This window comes from Rhinolophus sinicus, chromosome 5, assembly GCF_057876585.1.
Source record: "Rhinolophus sinicus isolate RSI-liver-muscle chromosome 5, RSI-T2T, whole genome shotgun sequence".
Classification (NCBI taxonomy): domain Eukaryota; kingdom Metazoa; phylum Chordata; class Mammalia; order Chiroptera; family Rhinolophidae; genus Rhinolophus; species Rhinolophus sinicus.
In genome coordinates, this window is record NC_142505.1 from 31383184 (window position 1) to 31405612 (window position 22429).

The 22429-nt window shown below is 36.7% G+C and overlaps 1 protein-coding gene across 5 annotated transcripts in view; it reads left to right on the top strand.

Moving 5' to 3' along the window:
• Positions 1-22429, top strand: part of ATP2C1 (ATPase secretory pathway Ca2+ transporting 1) — a 112145-nt gene that overhangs the window by 40105 nt on the left and 49611 nt on the right. For all 5 annotated transcript variants that reach the window (XM_088798324.1, XM_088798323.1, XM_088798327.1 and 2 more), the window contains 6 exons: positions 9479-9589; positions 11054-11170; positions 13644-13733; positions 15803-15838; positions 18629-18690; positions 19206-19314. In XM_088798324.1, the coding sequence (XP_088654450.1) occupies positions 9479-9589; positions 11054-11170; positions 13644-13733; positions 15803-15838; positions 18629-18690; positions 19206-19314 (525 nt within the window). The remainder of the gene's footprint in view (positions 1-9478; positions 9590-11053; positions 11171-13643; positions 13734-15802; positions 15839-18628; positions 18691-19205; positions 19315-22429) is intronic.

Genomic DNA, 22429 nt, shown 5'->3' on the forward strand with positions numbered 1-22429 from the left:
CAACGATACCTAATACCACCTGTATTCTTAATAAGAGCCTCACTCCCAGCTGATTCTAAAGACAACTAAGTTTGAGAATGATCACCTTCCATATTGTAGTTTAGGTGATAAGACTGCTTTTTTGTTGGTGACTTTGTCAGATATAGTTGGTGGAAAAAATAGAAACCTGTAGAGTATAGGAGGCATTTGTGGCTGTTTCTGAATACCTGGTTATGTATGTGACCCTAGATATGTTACTTCAATTTGGACTTTTCACTTTGTGTTTAAAGTGTTGTAAAACCTAATTCTCAGGTAGCGCAGTATTTCATAAGAATGTATTTACAGTGCCTTTTCCTTCCCATGCCAACATTTCTTCATTGGTAAGGCTGAGGAGTGATCCTAAGCTGACGAGACCCGCCCACTTTGCGACACTTGCCAGCCTCTGCTCTGCTCCATGCCAGCAGGGATAGATGGATTTTTCCTGCTTGCATGGCTGCTACATTTGCCAGTAAAATACTGCGTCTGGCGATTGGAAACCTTAGTCTCTGCACTTTCAAAGGTGAAATACATGGACTTGCCTAGTCCTTGTAGAAGATAGACTAATTCCTGGATGATTAAATAAATTGTTTTTCAAATTAGTTCTGGCATCTTTTTGTACTTTAAGTGAAAGATCATTTAAAAGGCATACTAGGTATGTCTCAGGATAACAGCGCTATTCTGTTGCTATGTAATTGTCCATTAAGACAGAAAAGTCCCTTTTTTATTTTGTTTTTTAAATAGTGCTTTTGATGCTGGATATTAAGTACTTTGCAGAGGGTACCAAGATGACAAAAACCAGGCCATACTCTTGTGAATGCAGAGTAGAGGTGAGGCAAATGCATGGATGTTAGACCATTTACACCACCTTAGGGGAAGGGAGTGGCATTTGAGTATAGACCACAGGCCAGGCACTGTGCCACGCTGTTACAAATGTGTTTCCTTTAGTTCTCAGTTGAAATCAAAATAGGTATTATCCCAGTTTTCCACTGAGGAAAAAGACACAGAAATTAAGTAACTTGTTCTGGTTACACAGGTGGCAAGACAGAACTGGGATGGTAATTGGGGAACTAGTCAAGTGTGACCTTGACGAGAGCTGTGGTTCTCAAAGTCTGGTCCCTGGACCAGCATCAATATTCCCTGAGAACTTGTTAGAAATGCACTTTCTAGAACCTGCTCCAGACTTGCTGATTTAGAAACTCTGCGGTTAGGGCCCAGTAACCTGTTTCCACAAACCCTCCAGGTGATTCTGAGGCTCACGGTAAGTGTGAGAAGGACTGTACTGGAGTGTTTCAAACCCCTTTCCCTGCCCCGCCTTTTAAAACTGTAAAACTCTGTTTAATTAGAAAACAGCAGAGCTGTTGTATTTGAAGTTGGAATGGGGCCTGGGAGCTTGTCCTGTCTTCGCAGCTCTGAAGGGGATTTTTGGTTTGATTCCTGTTATCCCACCCAGTTGGGCATGGTGTAGTGTGGATGTAAGTGGACTTCTACAGCGTTACAAAAAATACTGGTTGCCTTGTTCTCAGTCAAAACATTAAAGATATTTGGAGTCATTTGATCATCTTTGGGACCAAAATTTACTATTTCTCCTAATGATAGAGTCATGTCTTCAAAATAGGGCTTGCAGATAGGTGCTAAAAGTACAAATTCCCCTTCGACCTGGAGTGTGTTTTATGCGTGTAAGCTTCTCTCTGTCAGTAATTACAACCACATCTAGGCAGACTTATTTAGTGTTATTCACTTTTGGCTTTAATCAATAAGTAATTGTTTCTTAAGTTTAGTGGGTTTGCCTGATTTCTGTAAATCACTATGAACATGCAGTTTTCTATTTGGAACTGCTATCATTGTATTGTTGGGACTACTGTGTCACTGTTACTGTTTTCCTTTGCTGCCTTCACGTTTATATACCATATGGTTTGACCCTTAGAATTCCCAGGATAACCCTGCTTTCCCTTGAGATAGCTGTTAAACAACTATGGAGAGGTGCCTGGGTCATTCAAGTTCAATACCTAGTACACTTGATTTTTTGAGACATTTAGTGTCTTTCTCATTACTTGAAAGTGAAACTTGGAAAACTTTTATTGTTAAGTGTTGACCTGAAAACTTTTTTTTTTTTTTTTTTAAAGATTTTATTGGGAAAGGGGAACAGGACTTTATTGGGGGGCAGTGTGTACTTCCAGGCCTTTTTTCCAAGTCAAGTTGTTGTCCTTTCAGTTTTAGTTGTGGAGGGCACAGCTCAGCTCCAGGTCCAGTTCCCATTGCTAGTTGCAGGGGGCACAGCCCACCATCCCTTGCGGGACTCAAACCGGCAACCTTGTGGTTGAAAGGACGCGCTCCAACCAACTGAGCCAGCTCAAGGTGCCATGTTCAATCTTAGTTGCAGGGGGCGCTGCCCACCATCCCATGCGGGACTTGAGGAGTTGAACCGGCAACCTTGTGGTTGAGAGCCCACTGGCCCATGTGGGAATCGAACTGGCAGCCTTCAGAGTTAGGAGCATGGAGCTCTAACCGCCTGAGCCACCGGGCCGGCCCGACCTGAAAACTTTTAATAACCCTTATTTAATACTCATGAACTTTGCAGAGATGGAGTATTTTTATTCCTCCCCCACCCCCACCATGGCTTGACTTCTGGTGGATAATTTGGGCTACGTCTGTTGACTTGCTTTTTAAAATCAGATTTCTATCCATGTGCTAGATGAAGTGACAGAATCTGTAACATGAATTTTTCCCCAGGAATAGTTGATAAACTTAGTGGTGATAGCTCATTTCAGAAGATTATTTACCTTTTAAAAGTAGAATACTCTAATGTTTGTGTTTAATGTAACCATGCCTTTCAGCCTCATTCTCTAGGTCAATGATTATCAACTTTGGCTGCACATTAGACCTACCCTGGGGAGCTTTCACAAATAAATGTTTTGTTCCACCCCAGACCTAATGATTCACATTCTCTAGGGATGGTGCCTGAACACTTGGATTAAAACAAGTGTCTTGACTAAGTTCTGGCTGCTATAACAGAATATCATATACAGGGTGGCTTAACCAACAGACATTTATTTCTCACAGTTCTGGAGGCTGGAGAGTCCAAGATCAAAGTACTGGCCAATTTGGTTCCTGATAAGGGCCCTCCTTCTGGCTTGCAGATGGCCATCTTTTTTTTTTTTCCTTTTTCTTTTTCCCCTGTGTTCTCACATGAAGAGAGGAGAGCGTGCAAGGTCTCTCTGGTATTTTTTATAAAGGCACTAATCCATCAGGAGGGCTCCACCCTCATGAACTAATTAATTACCCCCCCTTCCCCCCCTCCACCCCCCCCCCAGCCCCATGTCTAAATACTATTACATTGTGGTTTAGGACTTCAACATATGAATATGGGGCAGGAGGGGACGCAATTCAGTCTATAACAGTCCCCGTGTAATTCTGATTTGTATCAGAATTGGAAACTGACTTACGAGTATAACAGTGCTTAGACTCAAAAAAAATGAGTGAATCATCTGGGAATCTTAGAAAAATGCAAATTTGGGTTCAGTAGATCTCTGATGGGCCCTGATGCATACAGGACCCTTGTTTAACTGAATTTCTTATACGTCTTAAAGATCTGAAAGTTTCTGCAGTTTTAAAAAGCATCCACTTAAAAACGCTAAGCTTGTCTTGTTGTCTGGGTAAATCTGGGTCATTTAGTAGAGGTAGAGATGCAGAGTGGCCTAGTCACACATAAATGAGATTTCTGTTGCTGTGGCTTGCACTAGTGTTCATCTCTTGTTGGGAACACTTCCTTGGCATGTCTTAGCCAATCTCTGCCATCCATTCTTCATGGCTTAGCTCAGGGAACTTTTCCCAGAATACTGAAGGCTGTAAGAGTCTTTCCCTCCTCTAAATTTTCAGACCAACTTACAGGGCATTGTGGTATAATAATTTGTGTTATGGCAACTCTTATATGTGTGTGTTTTGGTATGACGGCTCTCCAAACTGAATTATTCATCTCTGTAGGGTATAGACTCTGGTGTATGTGGCTGTGTTATGGTCTGTTATTTAGTAAATGCCAATTGGTTGTATGAATTAAATAACCCAAAATGTAGATCTAATAAATGTCATTATTTGAAATACATTTAAAGCAATTATCAGGAAATTAAGATACAGTTAAGCCCAGGTTAGGAGATAAGCAAGTAATATCTAGGGTTTGAAACTTGGGATCACAGACAGTGGACTTCTAGCTGTAGTAACATGAGAAAGATATAGCATACCTTAAGATGGTTTACTTTCAGATGGTTAAGATGTTACCTTCAACTAAACTTACGTAATCTTGTATTTTACAGTTCTCAAAATTGAAGCATTACTGAATCATCCAAAGATTGTTTTTCAGCTGAAAAGACTCCCCTCATTTAACCAGAGAAAATTTAATGTTTGCACAATAGCATTATAATAATGTATACTAGCTGCCAAACTTTTGCATAGTGGTTGCACCATTTGATAATTCTACCAATTTCTCTATATTCTTTCCAATACTTGTTACTGTCTGTCTTTTTAATTTTAGCCATCCTAATGGGTGTGAAGTGGTATCTCATTGTGATTTTGATCTGTATTTCCTTCCGGACTAGTGACAGGATCTTCTCGTGCTTATTGGTCATTTGTATGTATGCTATGTATTGAGAAATTTTACTTTTTTTTTAACTCATTTTTAAATTGGGTTCTTTATCTTTTTATTATTGAATTGTAAGAGTTTATAGATAGAAGCCCTTTATCAAATAAATGACTTGCAAGTATTTTTGCCATTCTATGGATTGTCTTTTTCACCGTCTTGGTGTCCTTTGCAGCACAAAAGTTTTAAATGTTGATAATGTTCTACTTTTTTTCTTTTGTTTCGTATACTTTTAGTGTCATGTCTAGGAAATAGTGGCCAAGAAGATTTAAGCCCATGTTTTCTTCTAAAAATTTTATAGTTTAAGCTCTTACATTTAGGTCTTTGATCCATTTTGAGTTAATTTTTATATACAGTGGGAGTCCAACTTTATTCTTTTTTGTGTGGTATCCAGTTGTCCCAACACCATTTGTTGAAAAGAGTTTTCCAGTATTCTTTACCATGGTGAATGGCATTACTGTGTAGCATATAAGACAAGCTAGAAATCTAGTGTAATTCTTGATACATGTATCTAGTTCACCATCACGTCCTGTTATTTTCACCTCTGCTTGTACTATTCCTGCACCCACCACCTTTGTCCAAGCTGCATTGATCTTTTGTTTAGACTTATATAGTAGTGTTTATACTGGTGGGCCGTCAACATTCTTACCTTCCACTCCTTTTATTTTCCAACTCGTGCCCACTTTTTTAAAGACCACAGCTCAAGGTCTTCCTTTTTTGCCCTTAGGATCAAGACAGAAATTCCATAATATGACTCATAAGGTCCCCACCTACCACTTTAGCCTATTTTTGCTTTTTCTGGCCTCTTGATTTCTTTAATCCAGATACTTCTCAGAAGAATATTTCCGTATGCTCCCGCCACCATAACTACCAGTGTGCCTGCATCTTGACTGTGTGACTCTGCCTTCCTACCTGTAACTATGGATGAATTTTCCATTTCCTTATTTAAGGCCAGCTCTTCTACAAATTCTCCCAATTCCATTCCCTTTCATTTTAGAACATCACTTTACCAGATGTTCTAAAGAACATCAAGAACCTCACTTTATCAGTTGTCCTATTTTTCTTCTGCATTATTAGTTTTCCCTCTACATATTCTGATATATATGGAAACATGCTGTTATTTCTTCCATCTTTTAAAAAAAGAAACCTCAACTCTTGACCTTATGTTTCATTCTGCCTATAAATCCATATCTCTGTTTCTCTTTACAACAGAACTTGAAAGAATTATCTATACTTGCTGTCTCTAACTTCTTCCTGCTGTTTTCTTTGAAGCCACTGCTCTCTATTTTTGGTCCCTACCACTCCATTGAAACTGCTCCTTTCATTTATCTCCATGTTGTCCAGTGGTCAGTTCTCAGTCCTCCTCTTAACTTTTGGCCTAGCCATTTACATCTTCCTTGAAATACTTGCTTTACTTGGCTTCTCTCTCGGTTTTCCTTTACCTCATTGGTTGTTTTTGATCTCTGCTCTTGGTTACTGCTCATCCTTGATCTCTGTATGTTGCAGGAATGCCGTAGGTCAGCTTGCAGACGTCTTCCCTTTCTTTTGTGCTCGTGTGCATGTTTATTCTCAGAGTCAATACCGTTTCTATGCTCTTGGCTACCCTCGCTTGTCTCTCCAGCCTGGACCTCTCCTGTGTGTTCACATACCCACCCACCTCCTGGACATCTCTCCCTAGATGTCTAATAATAGCTACTTGGCTTCTTCTGGTTTCACCTTAATGGAGAGGGCTTCCCTGACCCTCCCTCCTATATAAAATGAAGCAACTCCTCCCCTACTTATCGTTCTTTTCTGGAGCATTTATTGCATAATCCTTTATTTATAGTCTTTTGTTCCCTGTTGGTATGTGGCGCTATGAGGCTAGAGTTCTTGCCTGATCGGTCACTTCTGTGTCCCCAGTACCAAGGACAGTGCCTGGCACACAATGAGCGTTGATTATGTGTTGAAGAACTGAGTGAGTGAGTGAATAAATGCTGGCCGTCTTTTAGTACTTCATTCTCTCCACGTTCCCCCTTCCTTGGGAACTGCACGTTCAGTTCCCTCTGTTCTTCATTCCTTCCCCTTACGCAGCTTCTCGTCCTTTACTTTTGTAAGCATCACTTCCTCATCAAAACTTTCCTGTCCTGATCGTAAGTTCTCCTGTTCATGGACTTCTCCTTCACAGCAGTGATGATTTGCAGTTTTCTATTTATTTGCGCTGTTCTTTGATAATGTCTGCCTCCCCACCCGCACCACTCCAGGGTGTTTTTGCTTACTGTTAAATCCTAGCACAGAGTCTCAATAAATGTATTTGTTGAAAGAATATATGAATGAACAAATTAAAATCCTCTTACTAGCCATATAACTAATGACCCATTTGAGCTATACTAGTAAGTCTTTGACATTTGCTTAGAAAGAAAATAGTATTAAAATTCAGTAATTTCCATAGTTTTAAGTTGACATAGAATCTAGTAAGCATACGTATAATTGACGGTACTGCCTTGGACCAAGAATATACTGTTTTGTAGCCTCCCTCTATTTGGAGAGAAATTCCTTCAGTGAAATAAGTCCTTATCAGATGGCCATCCAGCATTTGCCAGGGCACATCCAGCGCTCTTTGTTATAACTCCAGAATTTGGTCTGCTGTAAATTCACCCTTTGGTTTTGGTGTTGCCTTTTTTAACACGGCAGCCCTTCGTTTTAGAGAGTTATCGTCATGCCCCTTCAGTGTCTTATTTTTTATTAAATGACATAGTCTCATTTCCATTGAAAATTTTCAGCTCTTTTGAGCCCATGTAATGCTCCTGAGGGATTTTATGTAAAATGTATTCCAACGTACACCCTATCTATGTACCAACTATGAAAGGGTTGCCTTAAAAAGATTTCATGAATAAGGCTCTTGTACTGCATATTGGGTGGTAGAGATGGCAATTTCCACTATATTAAACGATGATAAAAGTGTACTTTAGTAGGAAAATTATTACAATCTAGCTTTACTAACGTTGGTTAGTAATTTAGTTCTGTATTGAGCTCATTGAACTATTGAATATGTACATATAAATATTAAATAGTTTTGGGAGAAAAATAGCTATTTGAGTACTTATTACTAGTAGGTCAGATGCTATATTAATGGATGTAATCTTCACACAACTTTAGGCAATATTTATCCCCATTTTATATATGAAGAAACTGAGGTACAGGAATCTTCAAAATAAAAGCTTTTCTTAATCTCATTGTCACTGTAGGCAACATAAACATGTTTAATCCTACTTATAATTTTGTTTTATGAACTTACAAGATAAAATAGCCATGTCAAACTGGTTAGGTCTCATTGCTTTAAGAGTCAAGTCATTTTGGGAGGAATTTTCTCCAATGTTTAGCTTAAGGGTGGTTCAGTGAAGTCTTTTATCTGTCCTGCTTGGTTTTATTGGTTTGAAATAAGGGCATTCAGTGACTCTAAGACATAACATACAACTTTTCTGAAATTTCCATTTTTTCCTCTAAGGTTTTAAATTTCTTAATTACGTAAAAATATGCTATAAAATAATTTCAAGACTTCATTTTTCATGAAAGAAAGGTAATCTGTCTCTAGTTTCCTCAGAATTTTTGTCACTAATATCTTCTCATTAAACGTGGAAAAATACTTCTGTTCTTTGCTTTAAGGTTCTTATGCATTCAATAATGACTTTCTAATAAATAAGATTAAAAATATGTGGTATTTGTTCCAGAACTCAGTCACACTGAGGAAATACTTTTTTCCCACAGCTATTTACCATTTTTTGGAGTAAGTGCAAAGATTTTTTTATGGATACAGGCCTCAATAATTATATAAACTTTAATAATTATAGAAACTTAAATTATTTTCCTTTTATCTCATTTGTTGTCAATAAAGAAGTTGCCTCAAAAAAATGTTTAGGGCAATATTTTATCTTGAAAATGTTGATTACCCAAAGTTGGAAACATTTTACCTGAAAGCTTAAAGACTTGTATCTTGGCAGTAAGATGATTATTTCAGTTTCAGTATTTTAATTAATGGATGTGTGACAACTGAAGTGTTTTCTTCTCTAAAGTTTCAGTGGGGAGCTTTATGTCTCCCTTTCTCCTACTTAAAACTTTTTGTCTGTAAAGAATCTCAGCTTAGGACCCAAGGCAAGTCTGAATTAGGAATTTATTTCTGGAAGTGTGTTAAACACTTTGCTGTAGATATTTGCTTAAGAAGCTGCGTCAAGTAGGTGCCATAGTTATCATCTTCTCTGTGACTTACTCTGCTTGTTCACAGCCCTTCATAAACCTGTGCATCCTCTGCCTGTCTGGTCTCCTTTGGTTTTTGTTTTTCCCCCAGATTGGCAATAGGTCTTTAAGTCTGCCTTGCTGTCATGGTGCTTCAGTTGAGTAACTAGATGTCCTTTCTAGATAGTTAAGAAATGAGCTGACCAACAGGAGTAGTTAAAATGGAGAAAGCTTAGCTATTCCTTGTGCCTTGTGTTAAACATGAGTTTAGAGGATTATGACTACATATAATCATTAGCATCTGCTAGATAGGACATCCGTTTTACTTTTTACTCATTACATTGCCATGGAAATAGCATCTTTTTAATTTAATGTGAACATTATTTTGTGTTCTAGCTTGCACTGGTGGTCTAATTTTTGAAATGTGCTTTCTGGAAAAATCATCCCATGGTTAGTGTAAATTATCTTAGTAGTAGTTAAATACTTGTTATTAGTCTGAAAGTATTTGTTTTCTAACTGTGTAAAGTAAGTTTCTGTGAATGTTTGGATTTTCATTTATTCTAGACTGCATTAGAATTGTTTGGTATATTCAAATGTTTTTCCTTTGGTTTTATTTCCTAGGTTGCACGTTTTCAAAAAATTCCTAATGGTGAAAATGAGACAATGATTCCTGTATTGACATCAAAAAAAGCAAGTGAATTACCAGTCAGTGACGTTGCGAGCATTCTCCAAGTAAGTGCTTGGTAGAGAGGAAAGGATTAAATATGTAGTAAAATTAGTTTACTTACGGCTGTATGGATAAGTGCTGTCCAATAGAATTTCTGTGATGACAGAAATATTCTGTTCTACGCTGTCTAATATAGTAGCCACTAGTTAAACATGACTCTTGAGTACTTTAAGTGTGGATAGTTTAGAGGAGGAACTGAATTTAATTTTATTTAGTTTTTATTCGTTGAAATTTAAATAGCTGCCTGTGGCTAGTGGTTACATGATGGGACAGTGCAGCTCTAAATCATTAGCATTACCAGGAACTATTAGTGCTGTGTAAGGATTAGTTGGATTAGGAAAATAATTTTATTACTAACATCAGTAGAGTTAGGAGATTATGTTTTTTTAATGTTTTCTAAAGTAAAGTAAAAGCTAAGTACAAGTTCAGAACTGCAGATAAACTTTAATCTCTAGTTTTAAAAAGCATAATCTAATGAAATATGAAGGAAATAATATTTTTTATTTTTCCTTAAGAATTCACATAGGTTAATGATGACATTTAAAATATTGGATATCCTCTATTTGATTTTTTGTTGTTTTTGTTGTAGTTATACTCTGTTTTAAAACCATTTATTTTAAATATATTTAAGTGTTGCAAGACTGTTATTAAAATGTATTATAAAACTGTTGGCCAGAGAAACTGATTATTTTAGGTTAGGGATATAGGTAATTTCATTTTTTAATGGTAGTTATAATAATAAATGATGATAGACAGTGACTGACGAATGTAGCTGTAGTCATAGAACATAAAATACCCCAAGAGCCAGTTCATCTTAACTTCATTGAGTAATTTACGAATCACAAGTTTTCTGACTGAAATGATTATACAGTCCAAGAGCAAAAAAGGTAATACCAACCTCAGGGTTTTGATAGACTTAGAGAACAAGGACGGTGATTTTAGCCCATTGAATGTTCTTTTGGAGAAACTAATTTTAGAAAAACAACAAAACAACAATGAAAAAAAGAAAGCTAAATAAAATGTACTACTATTTTGCTTTTTGTGTGTGGCCAAAAAACAATTGTGTTATTCCTCTTTCCCCATAGAAAATTGTAAGTTTTTGTTTGTTCTTTAAACACTACCTTGTTGCTTACAATTAAAAAACATTTTATTGAGGTATAATTTGCATAAAATACATTGTACCCATAGCAAAGTGGATAGTTTGCATTTTGACAAATGTAACTACTACCACAAAGATAACAGAACATTTTCGTCACTCCAGAAAGCTCCCCCCGTATCCCTTTGCAGTTAATCGTTCCCAGTGTATTGCCTCTGGCCCCAGACACTGCTGATACACTTTCTGTCATTATAGATTAGTTCTGAGTATTTCAGAAGTTACTATAAATGTGGTTAGATAACATTTTTTTGTGTTTTTCTTCTTTTGTTCTCTGCTAACATTTTCAGTAACTTTTACATGTAAAATCCAATAGGCTGACCTTCAGAATGGTCTAAACAAATGTGAAGTAAATCATAGGCGAGCCTTCCATGGCTGGAATGAGTTTGACATCAGTGAAGATGAGCCACTATGGAAGAAGTATATTTCTCAGGTGAGATAACTTTTATATCCTCCTCTGCTGTGTAATTTACATATATTTTTGTTAGTGTAGTTTACTTTTGTGCAGTTATTTACAGAGAAAGGAAATAAAATTTTTAAATGTTTTTTTTTAAGTAAAATTTTCACTTTGTTAGTGTTTACTGTTGGGTTGGAATTTCTATCATTTTTAGTATGCAAATCTTTAAGGGCTTATGGACATATCACATGGAGGTGATACTGTTAACAGTAGTTTTCCTTTGCAGATGTCTAACTTATACTTTTTTAATTATAGGAATGCTGGTATTTTTTAAAGTAATGTGGCCAGCTTAGAAAATTAGTAAAAGTAAGGTAATTTGAATCCAGACTACCTGGGTACATATTCCAGTACATTTCTACTAGCTATATTATCTCTATAAAATGGGGACAGAGATCTTTGGTGCTAGTAAGCTATCAATAAATGATAGCTATTTTTAATTATATTTTGTCAATATCCTACTCTTTTCAGAAAGGCTTATTGTAGGATTTTTTCTTATCTACATAACAAGTATGTTAGTGTGAAAAGTTATAAGAATCCTATGGCTAATTTTCAACTAGTAGGGTTAGTTTGTCAAACAAACTCTTTTTGGTGACTTGCAGGTTCTTTTTTTTAATGAATATATGTTTACCTTTTCTAAAGGGCCTTGCCTGTTAATGAGCCCAAATTTATCAGTATTATTGTATTATTCGTGCAGATGAATTTGTCTAAAATAGAAAAACTGAATTCTTAGAGATGAAATGAATCTTGTGTGTATTTATCTTGTTTTTATGGGATTTTTTTATATGAATATTTGTATTCGGACATTTACCGCATTTCCACATTACCTAGACCTTCAGGAAGTTTACTCTGGATTTATAAACTACAAGGATTTGACTCATCCCTAGGCAGTATGATGTAGTGTTTTACTCTTCCTGATCCCGTTTTAAAGCTAGAGTACCTGCATCATGGGGTTGCTGTGAGAATGAAACTGCCTGTAAATGTTTAACACAAGCAACAGTTAACCGTAGATATCAGTTGTCAGACATAAAACCTTAGGTGACGCTTGACTGCTCTACAGAGAACACTGAATTGGTTTTGCAAACATTTGTCGGGAGCCTGTGTGTCACGTCCTTAGTACTGTGGCACCGCATTCTCGGGGGGAAATAAAACAGACTATGAGCCTTCCTTTCCAAGTGTGATGATAACAGCTAACAGTTGAAGAGGGTTTTATGGTTTACACAGTGCTTAGTACACATTGTTAGTTAATTCCTACCACAGTCTTTGGTGTAAGGTACTATTTTACTAGATGAAGAACCACTGGGGCTTATAAAGATTAAGGTCACACACAAGTGGCAAGGGCTGGATTCAAATGCGTATTCTCTGACTCAAGTGTGTGGTTTGTCAGCCCTGAACCACATTGCAGTTGTAGTTTCACTTTGCTAGAGCAGTGATTTTTCAATCTTCTGTGCTTTTGAGTCACTTGGGGAATGCTTTAAAAATGCTTGAGCCTGGGCCCTATGCTCAGAGATTCTGATTTAATTGGTCTGGTATGAACATGTGCATTTGTTAGAGGTTCCTCACATGATTCTGATGTGAAGAAAGGTTGGAACCACCTTTAATGAATGGAGCCATAAAGGGAGTGGGTGGTGGTGGCATCTTTCCTCAGAGCTGTGGTCCCCAGGGGCTGGGATCTCTGCTGGGATGGAATTTTTTGTAGCCTACTTACTTTGCAGCTTTGGCACCACTTCATCAGAGAAGGAGATTCTGGTAACACAGCTCTGATGTTTACAGAGTAGGATGTCCCACTGGAAGAATTTGGGGTGGCTCTGGTGCTTGGTCATTTAAGTGCTGCCTGATTAGATTGGTACTGTGGTCTTGTTTCTTTGTATACTGTTAGCTCTGCTTGATGGGTATCAGGGAAACCAACCTTGGGAAAAGGCTGCTTCTGTGGAGAGGATCTTCCTGTTCTTAGCTGTCCCAGGCAGTTATTCTTGTGGTGTGTGGGTCAACCACAGAATTGTGATCTACACTAGTTTACTTAGTATAGGAATGTTGAGGAATGTTTGAATCTCCTAATTTATGTGTTCTACCCAGTGTTTAACCTAAATCTTTAGCTTAAAAATCATTTTCTACTTATTCTAGCCTCGGTAGAAATTCAGAACAGCTGTATTTATTAAATTAATACACTAAAATACATGTGTACTATAAGGAATGGTAATTTCTTAGTTTTAAGTATTGATACTTAATTCTTTTTTTTTTCTGAAAGGGACTCTTATGAAGTGATGACTTTTAAACGTAGTTAAGTGTAAACTTTGTTTTTGTTAATTGAAGAGATATATAAAATAAACCAAATGTATACTGGTAATTTTCTACTCATGCCCCCAGTATTTTTTTTTAAAGCTTTTGCTGCAATGGAACACAACTGTCATTCATACGTAACTGTTGAATTGCTGTTTGTTTTCACTTTCAGTTTAAAAATCCCCTTATTATGCTGCTTCTGGCTTCCGCGGTCATCAGTGTTTTAATGCATCAGTTTGATGATGCCGTCAGTATCACTGTGGTAAGAATATATATATTTTTAAACTGTTGATTAATCATATAAATTAGGATTGGTTTTTATTTTGGAAAATGAATTATTGAGAGCTAATTTAATGTTTTTTCACTATTTTTGATTAATATCCAAATTGCTTTTAGTTGCAGTAATCTCAAGTAACGTTCAAGGATCAGTAATTGGCACACATGAGAATTATTTAACAATCTGGTATTTTAACAAAAAAAGAAATATTTTATAATAATTTTCCAGTTAAATTTTCAATTTTGTTTACCTTCCCATTGAGAATATATTTTGAGTAATTGTGAACTAAAGCCTCACATTTGTGAAATTAAAAATATTATTTAACAATGCATACTACATTTCCTATGTAAGATTTTATTCTTTCCACCTAGGTTATTCTACCTTTCATTGAAAGTTTCCTCATCTTTTTATTCTTTCCTTGCCCCTTGTTTCATTATAGTATAAAAATTTATAGTACATACAACCATTGATTAATGCAAGTGAATTATATAATGTTTTCAAACACGGTAGAAATTAATGTAGAGCTGCAATTCTTGAACTCTTGCTTGTCAACTCCCAAGAGTCTCTGAAACCCTTTCAGGGAGCATGTGAGGTCAAAACTATTTTCATAATACTATAAAACACCATTTTTTATTTTATTTTTTTACACTGTATAAATTTGCACCAATGGTACAAAAGCAATGGCAGATAAAACTGTTTGAGCCTTGGCTCGAATCAAAATAATGGCACCAGACTGTACTAGTAATCATTGTTTTCTATCTTTGTTTCTCTTAGGAATGTTTTTGATAAAGCAATAAAAATTAATTTTATTAAATCTGGACCCTTGAGTACATACCTTTTTAATTTTCTTGTAATGAAATGGGAAGTATACCTAGAGGACTTTTGTATATTCGAGTATAGAGGTTGTCTTGAGGAAAGGTGATTGTGGTGAGCTGAACTAACTAGCCTTTTACTTGGAAGAATGACTGATAGACCGACCAACTGGTTATTAAGACTTGGATAACTGGCATACTTTTTTTTTTGAAAGAGAGTAAAATGAATTTGTTGCTAGTGATAAAATTCAACTTTCAAGTGAGCATTAGAATTTTGCAAAACTTTTATGCATTACTATGTGCTAGATAGCTTCCCAATATTTAAGACTTCATTCTAATGAGATCAGTAGTGATTTCAATGAATGTGACTTTTTTTTTAGAGATATGTCAACATTTGAAAGATTTGAATAACCAGGTGAATCAATATTTTCTAAATGAAAAATGCATGATGTTACAAAATTTTTAGTGATAAAAGATCCATTCAAAATGCAAGCTAGATCAATGGATTTTAATATAACAGATTATGAAAAGTTCATTGATACAGTTTTATATTCTTCATTGCACATTACTTTTAAGTAACTAACACTTGTCTGATTTTAGTGTAGTAGCTAAGAAGACTATCCACAATCGTCTGAAAAAGCTTTTACAGTACTCCTCTTTTTTCTAACAATATCTGCATGAGGCTTGATTTTCTTCATATACTTTAGCATAATCAACATGTTATATTAGATTGAGTACAGAAGCAGATATGAGAATCCAGCTTTCTATTAAGGGAGACATTAAAGAAAGACAAATTGAAAACTGCCATTTTTCTCACAATTTTTTTATGGCGGGGGGACTATTTTGCATAAAAAATTTTATGTGTATTAACACGTAATAGGTATATTATATTTTATATGAATTAATGACTAGAAACGAAAACAGTAATTGAAAAAGTACCTAATATGGTAACTATCAGTAGATATGACCCACAGAAACAAAAGCTGATCCTCCGTTTTTTAGAGCATAAAGGGATCCTGAGTTCAAAAAGTTGGAGAAGCTGTCCTAGCGGAGGCAAGCCACTGTCCGTTTCTTCCCTCGCAATCCTCAGGGCAAAGTTGTGATTTCTTCCTCCGCAGATCTCAATGCTTAGTGTCTGGTATGTTGGGACTGCAGATAGAGTCAGAAAAGTAAAATACTGTTAACGGTTACTTCTGAAATTATAATGTCTGATTTAAGAGCATGTTTCTTTGTTTTGTTTAGGCAATACTTATCGTCGTCACAGTTGCCTTTGTTCAGGTGAGTAGGTAGCCTATTTTTGCCAACATAGAAATGGTACTTTTGTTAATTGCTTAAAAAAATTAATGTAGCTTATTGCAACATTTCTAGTTATTGGGGGTGGTGATGTTGGTCAGAGCAATTTATCAGTTTTTCTGAAATAATTTCAGAAAAAACTCTCCAGGGAAATTTGTGAGACTCACTTGACTGCTTTGATTTAGGTAGCAGCATGAAGAAAATCTAATTTTTTATTTGATGATATTAAAGATAATTGAAGTAGATGGTAATAAAAAGCACTATAATAGAAATATCCAGCAATAGGTTTTTCCAATTAAAATATTGGGCAAGGATTTAAATTCCTCATTCCTCCATAAGAAGGCATATTCTGATCTGGGTCAGCCATGTGTATGTTATGACCCACTGGGCCAATAACTGGAACCCTCTTGCGTCTTTAATAATGCCATAGCTATATGGAGTGACGTTCTGCAGAAGGATTCCTACCGTATTGTCACTGTGTATGGAAGACCTTAGGAGCTTGTTCTTTTGGTAAATTGAGAGCCACTACCTTCAAAAAAACCCATAACATTGTGATTTTAACATAGTGCGGAATTTTACACAATGATAGTGTGTTATTCACTTTAAATGCAGTGACTAAAACCATGTGCTAAGTATCTTTATGATAAGTTTATTTGATGGAAAATGTAAGAAAGAATCAAAACATTTATGAAGAGCTCAGGTTCAGATTGGTAGATATGGTTTCTTGTACAGATGTGAGCCTTTTCCCCAAATGTGCTTATGAATCCAACAAAATATTCTATAAACAAGACTTAAAAAGCCCCTCTAAGGGGCCGGCCCGGTGGCTCAGGCGGTTGGAGCTCCGTGCTCCTAACTCTGAAATCTGCCGGTTCGATTCCCACATGGGCCAGTGGGCTCTCAACCACAAGGTTGCCGGTTCAACTCCTTGAGTCCTGCAAGGGATGGTGGCCAGCGCCCTCTGCAACTAAGACTGAACACGGCACCTTGAGCTGAGCTGCCTCCCGGATGGCTCCGTTGGTTGGAGTGCAGGCTCTCAACCACAGGGTTGCCAGTTCGATTCCTCGAGTCCTGCAAAGGATGGTGGGCAGCGCCCCCTGCAACTAAAGATTGAACATGGCATCGTGAGCTGAGTTGCCACTCAGCTCCCAGATGGCTCAGTTGGTTGGAGCGCATCCTCTCAACCACAAGGTTGCTGGTTCAACTGCTCGACTCCCGTAAGGGATGGTGGGCTGTGTCCTCTGCAACTAGCAACGGCAACTGGACCTGGAGCTGAGTTGCGCCCTCCACAACTAAGACTGAAAGGACAACAACTTGACTTGGAAAAAAGTCCTGGAAGTACACACTCTTCCCCAATAAAGTCCTGTTCCCCTTCCCCAATAAAATGTTTAAAAAAAAACCTCTCTAAAAATATCCTATTTAAGTAATGTTAGTTGAGTTTATCATAAGAAACTCTTATCAAAAATCTATCAGAAATTCTTAATGCTTTATCATTATTTAATATTTGTGTTTTTACCTGTATTTTAGGAGAGTGCTTTTTACATTCTTTTTATATTTATTTTTAGCCTTTATTTCCTGTCTCTTTAAAAAAAAACTAAAAAAAAACTTTTATTTATTTAAATGTGTTTTTCCAGGACCCATCAGCTCCAAGTCAAGTAGTTGTTTCAATTAGTTGTGGAGGGCGCAGCTCACAGTGGTCCCTGTGGGGATCGAACCAGCAACCTTGTTGTAAGAGCACCGAGCTCTAACCAACTGAGCTAACCAGCCGTCCCATTTCCTGTGTCTTTTAAATCTCATTCCCCATCCCGTTATATACCCTCACAGTCATAAAAGTAGCTAATTGTTTTATATAGTCATATATTGATGCCACCTTACAATAAATGTAGTAAGTTTTAGGCATTCATTTGAGATGGCTGTCGGGTTTTTGGTGGTGTGTTATGTTAAATGGTCATTTTGATATGGAGGTATCTGTAGTTGTAGGGAGTAAAGGGTAAGAAATCGGAAGAGGGAGGTAAAGATTGGGCAGCTTCTATGTCATTTATTACTAGGATCTAGGATTGGTGAGTGTTTTCTAGCCTTTTATGGAATTTGGAGGTAAAATTTCCAAATTCCTCAATATCCTTGGTATGGTTGGGGAGGTGATCTTATAATTTTTATGTTTATAGAGTTACCGTACTCTTAACATTTGTTCTTCTTGCCTAAGTAAAGACTGATTTAGTTCTAAGTTATTCTTACACAAATCTTCTTTTTCTATTTGAAAAAGTTTGTGATGGGTGTGAAATTTTGATTAGTATTAACACTGCAGTCATTTCAAAGCACTCCCCAACTTTCACCCCACTACTCCTCCTTTTCCCTGTTTAACCTTAGATCAGAAGATGGGTATCCTTAGTGCAGACATTAGATAAAAATAGCAATGTTGTTGCACGAAGCAAGATTGCCCATGGAAATGTGCACTAAATAGTATAGTGAGGTGAAGGATGTCTCTGATATTTAGCTGTGACCGTATGAATGGAAGAAGGCTGAAGCATAACAGTTAGCATTCCTGAGAATTTCCTCTTTTGCATAATTCAGGGTGATGGGAAAGGTTCTATTAAGGCAGGGCCAGCCACATCTCACTCCTTGTTTAACATGTTAAACATATGTTCTTACCCTTTACTCCCGTGTTAGATTTAATTAAATATTGATCTCCATCATTATTTAAAAATTTCATAGGAACATACATATTTACATTTCTTTATAAATGATTGTTTTAATATTATATTCTTTTTTTTTTAATAGGAATATCGTTCAGAAAAATCTCTTGAAGAACTGAGTAAACTTATGCCTCCAGAATGCCATTGGTATGATCCTTGTTTTTGATACGGATTTCTACTCTTAAAAATAGAAATTGAATGTGACTACTGCAGCATACATCGTGGCCCCAGATTTGTCTAAACATAGAGACCATGAGAAAAATTCATGCTCTATTCAGTGTAGCAAGTTTCAAGTTCTGACTTGGAGATTCTTGAGACATGCATTTGTTCCACCAGACTTTTTTTGTGTACAGTGGTGTGCTAAACACTGTTGTGAGTACAGTGATACACAAACAGACCCAGATGATTCAGAAAGTTGCTTCAGTTTTCACACTATCTTTGCACAAGTTGTCAGTTTTTTAATGCTTTTTTGACAACTGAGCATCTTAATTACCAAGAGCTCAAAAATGATACTGTTCTTGGTTCTTATATTTGCCTTATCTCCTTAGAAGTGGTAATGATACAATATTTTTTGCTCCAGTAAGCCCACTGGAAATCATTTCTTTAAATAAACGGTGTGGCTTTCTTTTTTCAACTGTGGTTGTTTCTGTTTCATGTTACAGTGTGCGTGAAGGAAAATTGGAACATACACTTGCACGAGACTTGGTTCCAGGTGATACAGTTTGCCTTTCTGTTGGGGACAGAGTTCCTGCTGACTTACGCTTGTTTGAAGTAAGTTTGGTGCCTTAGTCTGTTCGGTCTGCTATAATAAAATTCCACAGATCAGATTGCTTATAAACAACAGAAATTTAGTTCTCTTAGTTCTGAAGGCTGGCAAGTCCAAGATTAAGGTGCCAGCATGGTCGAATTCTGATGAGGGCCTTCTTCCTGGTTCATAGCTGGTGCCTTCTCACTGTGCCCTCGCGTGGTAGAAGGGGCTGAGGGAACTCAATGGGTTCTTTTTTATATGAACACTAATGTCATTCACGAGGACTCCACCCTTATGACCCAAGCACGTCGAAAGTCCCACTTCTTTTTTTTTTTTGAAAGTTCCACTTCTTAATACCATCATCTTTGTGGTTGGGATTTCAACATATGAATGGTGGGGGGCAGGAGGGGCACAGATATTAGACTATAGCATTTGGTGAGCTAGTTGTGAGAAGTGAATATACTTGGGTGTAGATGAAATGATAGACATTAGTAGTTTTAAGGACTAACAGCACATAGTTAATTTGAACATTTTGTTTTCTAGGTTAAAAAGTGACATACACATTTTTTTTCTTAAAATCTATTTTTTCCTTAGAGTCTTTTGAGGTGTTTATTTAGTGAATTAGCAGATCTTTATGGAAATGCGTGTTAGGCATTGTGGGAAACAAAGAGGATGTGATAGAATTCTTGTATTCAGTGAGCTTACTGTTTGTGTACATGAATCACTCACCATAAAATAGAACTTGGTGAGTAAAAGAAGTACTAAGAATGCAGTATGAAAATTTAGGGAAGGGAGCAGTTTCTTCTGACTTGAGTAAAATCAGAGACTACCTCAGACAACGTGGCTTTGGTGTTGATAATTAAAGGGTGGTACTGGACAGAGAGGAGAAGACAGTGAAGTAACAGTATTTATCACTGTGAAGTGTTCCAGTATATAATACAGAGCTTGGGTATGTTAAGGGTAGAAAATGTATGATAGAATCAGATTCAGAAGAGCCTTGGATATGAAGCTCCACTTCAGATTTTATTGGTTAGGAATTAGCTTTGAAGGTCATGGGCAGCTAGCAAATGATATTACCCTTAATCTGGCTGCAGTATGTGGAAGAGTACCTCATAGCCGATTAGCATGCTAGTATCATCTGCTATGGGAATTAACAGGCTGTTTGTTATCACCTGTAGAGCTGTCAGTCTTTGAATGTCTATTATGTCCCAAAATATTATATGAGTGTTCTCACATAGAGGTTATGGAAAGCCTGAAGAACCTTTTCAACTTCATTTAATCTTGAACTAAAGACCTTTTTTCCAAATACTTAAAATTGAATTATCCTTAGATATCAGATTGCTTTAATTGGTGGATGGAAATAATTGATAGCATAGCAAGTATTGGGAAGGTTATTAATTTTACTTTCTTAAATTCTTTTTCTTCTTGGTAGGTCTTTTTAGGTTTTATCTTTGCACTCACTTGTCCCTCTCATCCTTAATATTTAGTTTATGACAAGACCTTGGATTGTTCTTCCTTAGAGATAAGCCTGTCACTTGATGTAAATCATCTTCCTCTACTGCAAAGAACCCTAATTTGAATTCATGGAGTTTATGTCATCATTTATTTTGGAGTGCTTCTCTTCTAATTCAGAAACAGACCTCCTCAGTGGTCAGAAGATGGTGTTTCCTGTTGTTTGAACAATTTAAATAGTACAATGACAGAAACTTCAGAACATCATTTGGGTTGGTAAAGTGTTTTAGGGTTCTTATTTAAATAAGGGTTAATCATTCTGCGAACTAATTGTCTCAGAATTCACCTGCAAATGGGAAAAGACTTGTCAGAATATGGACTAGTACATATTTTATCCACTCAGCAAATATATATTGAAGACTTACTGTGAGTTCAATAAGAGGGAATTTTTGACACTTTGAAGCTTGATGCTAAAAATATTAGAAGCATATGTTGTATGGAGTAATTTATTAGTTGTTATTGTTTTCCCCCTACTTGTTAATTTTTCAGACACTTCATCAGCACATATTTTATTAATGCTGTAGTTAGGTTGAGTTTTCCACTTTTACATACATAATTGAACATCTTTGATTCCCCTCTATCACTTTTCTGCCCTATTTGTTTTACCTCCTCCCTGGTACCACAAGCAGGCTTTTGCAACTCCTTTCACAGTAGATTAACATAACTTTCCTAAAAGATTCCTTGTTCTGCTTCTGACCTACGACATTAAAAGGCTGATAAAGTTGATTTCTCTTCTGGACCCAGAGGTTCCTAGATTTTTGGAATTTAATTGGCTTATTGGAATGTTGTTTGCAGAATTTAGCTGTGGTGATCTTTGGATGTTTTTATCAGGCTAGCTGGTCATTTGATGTTCCTGCATGAAATAAAACTCTTCATTAGGATTTAAAGGAAACAAATCTCCTCAGTTAGCCTTGGGATATTATTAATTTCTCACAAAGTATATGGATTTCATTTTTTAAAAAGCAAGCCCCTGGACTTCTGCAATATAGTACTCTTTTTGTGAACTTGGCCAAGGCCAGGCTTGCCACTTGAGCATCGTCATGCTGCAACTCCTCTGTCATCAATTTCAGTGGTTCAGGTTTTGGCTGTAAGTCTTGCCGGCGCCTTCAGTAACATCTTGTTAGCATGTTTAGAGAATTGACTACTGTACTACATTTATTTGACATCTGTTCATAGGCTCTGTCTTCAGTCAGCTCAAGCTGCTGTAATAAAATACCATAGATTGGGTGGTTTAATAAACATTTATTTATTACTGTTCTAGGGCTGGGAAGTCCACAATCAGAGTCTGGCAGTTTCCGGTGAGCACTCGCCTGGCTTACAGCCTTGCTGTGTCTTCACATAGCAGAGAGAACAATCATTTTTTCTTAATAAAGCCACTAATTCCATTATGAGGGCCTCACCCACATGACCTCATCTAACCGTAATTACCTCTCAAGGCTCCATCTCCAGTTACCATCACATTGGAGATTAGGGCTTCAATGTGAATTTTAGGAATTCAACATGAATTCAGTTCATAGCAGGCTGAGACTAGCATTTGTAAATACTTTTTAAAGAAGATTAATATTAATAATTTAAGGAATATTCTGTATTTTGTTTTCTCGCTCAGTCAGTTTTTCACAGCCAAGG